Source organism: Oncorhynchus nerka, linkage group LG24 (assembly GCF_034236695.1).
Source record: "Oncorhynchus nerka isolate Pitt River linkage group LG24, Oner_Uvic_2.0, whole genome shotgun sequence".
NCBI lineage: Eukaryota > Metazoa > Chordata > Actinopteri > Salmoniformes > Salmonidae > Oncorhynchus > Oncorhynchus nerka.
The window spans coordinates 99,838,574-99,849,103 of NC_088419.1; the positions used below are offsets into that span (position 1 = coordinate 99,838,574).

The 10,530-nt window shown below is 44.4% G+C and overlaps 1 protein-coding gene across 1 annotated transcript in view; it reads right to left on the reverse strand.

Moving 5' to 3' along the window:
- Nucleotides 1-327: 327 nt before the first annotated feature.
- Nucleotides 328-10,530, reverse strand: part of herc2 (HECT and RLD domain containing E3 ubiquitin protein ligase 2) — a 326,293-nt gene continuing 316,090 nt past the window's right edge. Inside the window, 1 exon segment of the mRNA XM_065008536.1 lies at nt 328-3,313. Within this exon segment, the coding sequence (XP_064864608.1) occupies nt 3,041-3,313 (273 nt within the window). The 3' untranslated portion in view covers nt 328-3,040.

A 10,530-nucleotide genomic window follows, 5' to 3' on the forward strand; every position in this document is an offset into this window, starting at 1 on the left:
GTCTACAACCAAGAAGACCATACAAACATAAGACCTCACAAATGACAATACATACAGTGGACTTCACAGCTGTCAGCTAACATTAGACATTGACAGGATGAAGAGTGGGTCGGCATACCAAATGACACCCTATTCACTATGTAGTGCACTGCTTTGGACCAGCACCCATACTGGCCCTGGCCAAAAGTAGTGCACTACATAGGGAATAAGGTATTATTTGGGACAAAACCTGGGACTTCCACAACTGCCTGTCCATTGGGTCACATTGTGGACTTCTCCTGTATCCATCCCTGCCGTGTCTGAAATAACACAAACTCCAGGCTTCGGTTGTTTTCATTTAAATTTATTTAACATCATTTATTAACATTTATTATGTGGGAATGAGACCTTTTTCATAAGTACATGGCACTATATACATTCCAGAGGAAGGACCACTGTCTACACATGGTGTCAGGGGAGGGGTAGGGGAGACACGGAGGGGTAGGGGAGACACGGAGGGGTAGGGAGACACGGAGGGGTAGGGGAGACACGGAGGGGTAGGGAGACACGGAGGGGTAGGGGAGACACGGAGGGGTAGGGAGACACGGAGGGGTAGGGGAGACACGGAGGGGTAGGGGAGACACGGAGGGGTAGGGGAGACACGGAGGGGTAGGGAGACACGGAGGGGTAGGGGAGACACGGAGGGGTAGGGGAGACACGGAGGGGTAGGGGAGACACGGAGGGGTAGGGGAGACACGGAGGGGTAGGGAGACAGGACACAGTCAGGAGGGGTAGGGGAGACACGGAGGGGTAGGGGAGACAGGACACAGTCAGGAGGGGTAGGGGAGACACGGAGGGGTAGGGAGACACGGAGGGGTAGGGGAGACACGGAGGGGTAGGGGAGACACGGAGGGGTAGGGGAGACACGGAGGGGTAGGGAGACACGGAGGGGTAGGGAGACACGGAGGGGTAGGGAGACAGGACACAGTCAGGAGGGGTAGGGAGACACGGAGGGGTAGGGAGACACGGAGGGGTAGGGAGACAGGACACAGTCAGGAGGGTAGGGGAGACAGGACACAGTCAGGAGGGGTAGGGGAGACACGGAGGGGTAGGGAGACAGGACACAGTCAGGAGGGGTAGGGGAGACAGGACACAGTCAGGAGGGGTAGGGGAGACACGGAGGGGTAGGGAGACACGGAGGGGTAGGGAGACAGGACACAGTAAGGAGGGGTAGGGGAGACAGGACACAGTCAGGAGGGGTAGGGGAGACACGGAGGGGTAGGGAGACACGGAGGGGTAGGGGAGACAGGACACAGTCAGGAGGGGTAGGGGAGACAGGACACAGTCAGGAGGGGTAGGGGAGACAGGACACAGTCAGGAGGGGTAGGGGGACACGGAGGGGTAGGGGAGACAGGACACAGTCAAAGATGTGTAAAATGGCAGCCCTATGATATAGTAGTGCACTACATTTGATCAGTGCCCTATAGTATAGTAGTGCACTACATTTGATCAGTGCCCTATGGTATAGTAGTGCACTACATTTGACCAGTGCCCTATGGTATAGTAGTGCACTACATTTGACCAGTGCCCTATGGTATAGTAGTGCACTACATTTGACCAGTGCCCTATGGTATAGTAGTGCACTACATTTGACCAGTGCCCTATGGTATAGTAGTGCACTACATTTGACCAGTGCCCTATGGTATAGTAGTGCACTACATTTGACCAGTGCCCTATGGTATAGTAGTGCACTACATTTGACCAGTGCCCTATGGTATAGTAGTGCACTACATTTGACCAGTGCCCTATGGTATAGTAGTGCACTACATTTGACCAGTGCCCTATGGTATAGTAGTGCACTACATTTGACCAGTGCCCTATGGTATAGTAGTGCACTACATTTGACCAGTGCCCTATGGTATAGTAGTGCACTACATTTGACCAGTGCCCTATGGTATAGTAGTGCACTACATTTGACCAGTGCCCTATGGTATAGTAGTGCACTACATTTGACCAGTGCCCTATGGTATAGTAGTGCACTATTTAGTGAATGTTGTGCCATTTGGAACGCACTTTAAAAAGTCACCCGTCACTTGGCTCTCTTCTCTTCTGATTGACATAACGGTCAACTGTAAAACATCTTGTTTTGTTAAAAATGTTCTTATAAAGAAACACTACTGTTACCCAAAACAATAACTAAATAATACTACTCATTTTGTCACATGGTTTTACTGTACAACAAACTAGGGACAGACAGGTTCTGTAAGAAGTCACAGTTGTAGCAGCGCTGGGAGCGTAGATATAGAATCTATAGACAGGACCGCCAGTCAGCCCAGCCATTACGCCATCATTGATTTGAATGGGGGCTGTTCTATAGATGAAACACCCTGTTCTCTGTAACACCTACAGCTGTAACGTACATCACTTCAGATACAACAACAACATTTACATGTGCAGCTCTCACTTCCGGTGTCTCCCAAATGGTAATCTATTCCCTATGTAGTGTACTGGACCCGGGAGCTGCTAGATAGGGATTAGGGTGCCATTTGGGATTCCACTGTCTGTCCGTCTCTTCTTCTCTTAAAGCACATTGAACATTATATATTTTTAGTAGAATGCAGGTATGTAATGATGTATTCATAGGTGATTAACTAACACAGACACAACTTTCATTTTAGTCTTTACAGCTGAGCTTTTAATATGGGCCCTTCCTGCTCACCCTTAGGCTCCTGGAGTCAGGGGTCATGGGTTTTAAGGGTCCTGTTAGGTAGTCCAGAGTGGAGTCAGAGAAGCTGGATCAGGGGTCAGTGGCCTGTCAGGTAGTCCTGTGTGGAGTCAGAGAAGCTGGATCAGGGGTTAGAGGTCAGGGGTCAGTGGCCTGTCAGGTAGTCCTGCGTGGAGTCAGAGAAGCTGGATCAGGGGTTAGAGGTCAGGGGTCAGTGGCCTGTTGGGTAGTCCTGCGTGGAGTCAGAGAAGCTGGATCAGGGGTTAGAGGTCAGGGGTCAGTGGCCTGTCAGGTAGTCCTGCGTGGAGTCAGAGAAGCTGGATCAGAGGTCAGAGGTCAGTGGCCTGTCAGGTAGTCCTGCGTGGAGTCGGAGGCGAAGGAGTCTGCGTCCTCATTGTCCGAGTCTTCAGAGCTGTTGTCCGCGGCTGGTTCTCCGGTCAGAGCGATTCGAGCGTAGTCGTCTGTATCAATACTCTTACAGAAGTGGATGGCATATTTCAGCTTCTCCTCCAGCACCTGCTTACAGGAATACCTGGGCAGCTTGAGGAGAAAGAAACAGGTGTAGGACTCTGGTAGGAAGTGGTCCGGAGGGTTGTACTTATCCAGCACCTAGAACACAACGAAAGATCAACATGAAAACATGAATAAAAAAAGAAGCTTTTATTTAACATTTCTTTAACCAGGGTGTCCCAGGTTGCCGTGGTACACCTGGTATACACTAACAGTCTGGCAACAGGACTAATTAGTGTTACATGGTAGAGACGAATGATGTTTGATTCACAACGCTCGCGGATCAAATGTTACAGATTCACAGACAAGCATTTTTTTTTTGCCAAAAAATGAACAGATACTCGAAATAATGATTTCTTAACTAAATATTAAATTAACATTAGTGAAAAAGAGTGACTGGCTCACATATATCTATTTAAGAACATATATATCTAGATACATATGGTTCCTGTATGGTACCAGCCACCTTCCGGAGACACCTGAAACCCCACCTCTTTAAGGAATACCTAGGATAGGATAAAGTAACCCCCCCCCCCCCCCCCCCTTAAAAGATTTAGATGCACTATTGTAAAGTGGCTGTTCCACTGGATGTCATAAGGTGAAAGCACCAATTTGTAAGTCGCTCTGGATAAGAGCGTCTGCTAAATGACTTAAATGTAAATGTAATGTATCTAGATACGTATGGTACCAGTCCATATATCTAGATACATATGGTTCCTGTATGGTACCAGTCCATATATCTAGATACGTATGGTTCCTGTATGGTACCAGTCCATGTATCTAGATACGTATGGTTCCTGTATGGTACCAGTCCATGTGTCTAGATACATATGGTTCCTGTATGGTACCAGTCCATATACGTATGGTTCCTGTATGGTACCAGTCCATGTATCTAGATACGTATGGTTCCTGTATGGTACCAGTCCATGTGTCTAGATACATATGGTTCCTGTATGGTACCAGTCCATATATCTAGATACGTATGGTTCCTGTATGGTACCAGTCCATGTATCTAGATACGTATGGTACCAGTCCATATATCTAGATACGTATGGTACCAGTCCATGTATCTAGATACGTATGGTACCAGTCCATGTATCTAGATACGTATGGTTCCTGTATGGTACCAGTCCATATATCTAGATACGTATGGTACCAGTCCATGTATCTAGATACGTATGGTTCCTGTATGGTACCAGTCCATATATCTAGATACGTATGGTACCAGTCCATGTATCTAGATACGTATGGTTCCTGTATGGTACCAGTCCATATATCTAGATACATATGGTTCCTGTATGGTACCAGTCCATGTATCTAGATACGTATGGTACCAGTCCATATATCTAGATACGTATGGTACCAGTCCATGTATCTAGATACGTATGGTACCAGTCCATGTATCTAGATACGTATGGTTCCTGTATGGTACCAGTCCATATATCTAGATACGTATGGTACCAGTCCATGTATCTAGATACGTATGGTTCCTGTATGGTACCAGTCCATATATCTAGATACGTATGGTACCAGTCCATGTATCTAGATACGTATGGTTCCTGTATGGTACCAGTCCATGTGTCTAGATACATATGGTTCCTGTATGGTACCAGTCCATGTATCTAGATACGTATGGTTCCTGTATGGTACCAGTCCATGTATCTAGATACGTATGGTACCAGTCCATATATCTAGATACATATGGTACCAGTCCATATATCTAGATACGTATGGTACCAGTCCATGTATCTAGATACATATGGTACCAGTCCATGTATCTAGATACGTATGGTACCAGTCCCTATATCTAGATACGTATGGTACCAGTCCATGTATCTAGATACGTATGGTTCCTGTATGGTACCAGTCCATATATCTAGATACATATGGTTCCTGTATGGTACCAGTCCATGTATCTAGATACGTATGGTACCAGTCCATATATCTAGATACGTATGGTACCAGTCCATGTGTCTAGATACATATGGTTCCTGTATGGTACCAGTCCATGTGTCTAGATACATATGGTTCCTGTATGGTACCAGTCCATGTGTCTAGATACGTATGGTTCCTGTATGGTACCAGTCCATGTGTCTAGATACGTATGGTACCAGTCCATATATCTAGATACGTATGGTACCAGTCCATGTATCTAGATACGTATGGTTCCAGTCCATGTGTCTAGATACATATGGTTCCTGTATGGTACCAGTCCATGTGTCTAGATACATATGGTTCCTGTATGGTACCAGTCCATGTGTCTAGATACATATGGTTCCTGTATGGTACCAGTCCATGTGTCTAGATACGTATGGTTCCTGTATGGTACCAGTCCATGTATCTAGATACGTATGGTTCCTGTATGGTACCAGTCCATGTATCTAGATACGTATGGTTCCTGTATGGTACCAGTCCATATATCTAGATACGTATGGTTCCTGTATGGTACCAGTCCATGTATCTAGATACGTATGGTACCAGTCCATATATCTAGATACGTATGGTTCCTGTATGGTACCAGTCCATGTATCTAGATACGTATGGTACCAGTCCATATATCTAGATACGTATGGTTCCTGTATGGTACCAGTCCATGTATCTAGATACGTATGGTACCAGTCCATGTATCTAGATACGTATGGTACCAGTCCATGTATCTAGATACGTATGGTACCAGTCCATATATCTAGATACGTATGGTACCAGTCCATGTATCTAGATACGTATGGTACCAGTCCATGTATCTAGATACGTATGGTACCAGTCCATGTATCTAGATACGTATGGTACCAGTCCATATATCTAGATACGTATGGTTCCTGTATGGTACCAGTCCATATATCTAGATACGTATGGTTCCTGTGTGGTACCAGTCCATGTATCTAGATACGTATGGTTCCTGTATGGTACCAGTCCATGTATCTAGATACGTATGGTACCAGTCCATGTATCTAGATACGTATGGTACCAGTCCATATATCTAGATACGTATGGTACCTGTATGGTACCAGTCCATGTGTCTAGATACGTATGGTTCCTGTATGGTACCAGTCCATGTATCTAGATACGTATGGTTCCTGTATGGTACCAGTCCATGTGTCTAGATACGTATGGTTCCTGTATGGTACCAGTCCATGTGTCTAGATACGTATGGTTCCTGTGTGGTACCAGTCCATGTGTCTAGATACGTATGGTTCCTGTATGGTACCAGTCCATGTGTCTAGATACGTATGGTTCCTGTGTGGTACCAGTCCATGTATCTAGATACGTATGGTTCCTGTATGGTACCAGTCCATGTATCTAGATACGTATGGTACCAGTCCATGTATCTAGATACGTATGGTACCAGTCCATATATCTAGATACGTATGGTACCAGTCCATGTATCTAGATAGGTATGGTACCAGTCCATGTATCTAGATACGTATGGTACCAGTCCATGTATCTAGATACATATGGTTCCTGTATGGTACCAGTCCATATATCTAGATACGTATGGTACCAGTCCATGTATCTAGATACGTATGGTTCCTGTATGGTACCAGTCCATGTGTCTAGATACGTATGGTTCCTGTATGGTACCAGTTCATGTATCTAGATACGTATGGTACCAGTCCATGTATCTAGATACGTATGGTTCCTGTATGGTACCAGTCCATGTATCTAGATACGTATGGTACCAGTCCATGTATCTAGATAGGTATGGTACCAGTCCATGTATCTAGATACGTATGGTACCAGTCCATGTATCTAGATACATATGGTTCCTGTATGGTACCAGTCCATATATCTAGATACGTATGGTACCAGTCCATGTATCTAGATACGTATGGTACCAGTCCATGTATCTAGATACGTATGGTTCCTGTATGGTACCAGTCCATGTGTCTAGATACGTATGGTTCCTGTATGGTACCAGTTCATGTATCTAGATACGTATGGTACCAGTCCATGTATCTAGATACGTATGGTTCCTGTATGGTACCAGTCCATGTATCTAGATACGTATGGTACCAGTCCATGTATCTAGATACATATGGTTCCTGTATGGTACCAGTCCATATATCTAGATACGTATGGTACCAGTCCATGTATCTAGATACGTATGGTACCAGTCCATGTATCTAGATACGTATGGTTCCTGTATGGTACCAGTCCATGTGTCTAGATACGTATGGTTCCTGTATGGTACCAGTCCATGTATCTAGATACGTATGGTACCAGTCCATGTATCTAGATACGTATGGTTCCTGTATGGTACCAGTCCATGTGTCTAGATACGTATGGTTCCTGTATGGTACCAGTCCATGTATCTAGATACGTATGGTACCAGTCCATATATCTAGATACGTATGGTTCCTGTATGGTACCAGTCCATATATCTAGATACGTATGGTACCAGTCCATGTATCTAGATACGTATGGTACCAGTCCATGTATCTAGATACGTATGGTACCAGTCCATGTATCTAGATACGTATGGTACCAGTCCATGTGTCTAGATACGTATGGTTCCTGTATGGTACCAGTCCATGTATCTAGATACGTATGGTACCAGTCCATGTATCTAGATACGTATGGTACCAGTCCATGTATCTAGATACATATGGTTCCTGTATGGTACCAGTCCATATATCTAGATACGTATGGTTCCTGTATGGTACCAGTCCATATATCTAGATACGTATGGTACCAGTCCATGTATCTAGATACATATGGTTCCTGTATGGTACCAGTCCATATATCTAGATACGTATGGTTCCTGTATGGTACCAGTCCATGTATCTAGATACGTATGGTACCAGTCCATGTATCTAGATACGTATGGTTCCTGTATGGTACCAGTCCATGTATCTAGATACGTATGGTTCCTGTATGGTACCAGTCCATGTGTCTAGATACGTATGGTTCCTGTATGGTACCAGTCCATGTATCTAGATACGTATGGTACCAGTCCATGTATCTAGATACGTATGGTACCAGTCCATGTATCTAGATACGTATGGTTCCTGTATGGTACCAGTCCATGTATCTAGATACGTATGGTACCAGTCCATATATCTAGATACGTATGGTACCAGTCCATATATCTAGATACGTATGGTACCAGTCCATGTATCTAGATACGTATGGTACCAGTCCATATATCTAGATACATATGGTTCCTGTATGGTACCAGTCCATGTATCTAGATACGTATGGTACCAGTCCATGTGTCTAGATACGTATGGTTCCTGTATGGTACCAGTCCATATATCTAGATACGTATGGTTCCTGTATGGTACCAGTCCATGTATCTAGATACGTATGGTTCCTGTATGGTACCAGTCCATGTATCTAGATACGTATGGTTCCTGTATGGTACCAGTCCATGTGTCTAGATACGTATGGTTCCTGTATGGTACCAGTCCATGTATCTAGATACGTATGGTTCCTGTATGGTACCAGTCCATGTATCTAGATACGTATGGTACCAGTCCATGTATCTAGATACGTATGGTACCAGTCCATGTATCTAGATACGTATGGTACCAGTCCATGTATCTAGATACGTATGGTTCCTGTATGGTACCAGTCCATATATCTAGATACGTATGGTACCAGTCCATATATCTAGATACGTATGGTACCAGTCCATGTATCTAGATACGTATGGTACCAGTCCATATATCTAGATACATATGGTTCCTGTATGGTACCAGTCCATATATCTAGATACGTATGGTTCCTGTATGGTACCAGTCCATATATCTAGATACATATGGTACCAGTCCATATATCTAGATACGTATGGTACCAGTCCATGTGTCTAGATACATATGGTTCCTGTATGGTACCAGTCCATGTGTCTAGATACGTATGGTTCCTGTATGGTACCAGTCCATGTATCTAGATACGTATGGTACCAGTCCATGTGTCCAGATACGTATGGTTCCTGTATGGTACCAGTCCATGTATCTAGATACGTATGGTTCCTGTATGGTACCAGTCCATGTATCTAGATACGTATGGTACCAGTCCATGTATCTAGATACGTATGGTACCAGTCCATGTATCTAGATACGTATGGTTCCTGTATGGTACCAGTCCATGTGTCTAGATACGTATGGTTCCTGTATGGTACCAGTCCATGTGTCTAGATACGTATGGTTCCTGTGTGGTACCAGTCCATGTGTCTAGATACGTATGGTTCCTGTATGGTACCAGTCCATGTGTCTAGATACGTATGGTTCCTGTGTGGGACCAGTCCATGTATCTAGATACGTATGGTTCCTGTATGGTACCAGTCCATGTATCTAGATACGTATGGTACCAGTCCATGTATCTAGATACGTATGGTACCAGTCCATATATCTAGATACGTATGGTACCAGTCCATGTATCTAGATACGTATGGTACCAGTCCATGTATCTAGATAGGTATGGTACCAGTCCATGTATCTAGATACGTATGGTACCAGTCCATGTATCTAGATACATATGGTTCCTGTATGGTACCAGTCCATATATCTAGATACGTATGGTACCAGTCCATGTATCTAGATACGTATGGTACCAGTCCATGTATCTAGATACGTATGGTTCCTGTATGGTACCAGTCCATGTGTCTAGATACGTATGGTTCCTGTATGGTACCAGTCCATGTATCTAGATACGTATGGTACCAGTCCATGTATCTAGATAGGTATGGTACCAGTCCATGTATCTAGATACGTATGGTACCAGTCCATGTATCTAGATACATATGGTTCCTGTATGGTACCAGTCCATATATCTAGATACGTATGGTACCAGTCCATGTATCTAGATACGTATGGTACCAGTCCATGTATCTAGATACGTATGGTTCCTGTATGGTACCAGTCCATGTGTCTAGATACGTATGGTTCCTGTATGGTACCAGTTCATGTATCTAGATACGTATGGTACCAGTCCATGTATCTAGATACGTATGGTTCCTGTATGGTACCAGTCCATGTATCTAGATACATATGGTTCCTGTATGGTACCAGTCCATATATCTAGATACGTATGGTACCAGTCCATGTATCTAGATACGTATGGTACCAGTCCATGTATCTAGATACGTATGGTTCCTGTATGGTACCAGTCCATGTGTCTAGATACGTATGGTTCCTGTATGGTACCAGTCCATGTATCTAGATACGTATGGTACCAGTCCATGTATCTAGATACGTATGGTTCCTGTATGGTACCAGTCCATGTGTCTAGATACGTATGGTATGGTCCTCCATGTATCTGGTACCAGTCCATGTATCTAGATACGTATGGTACCAGTCCATATATCTAGATAC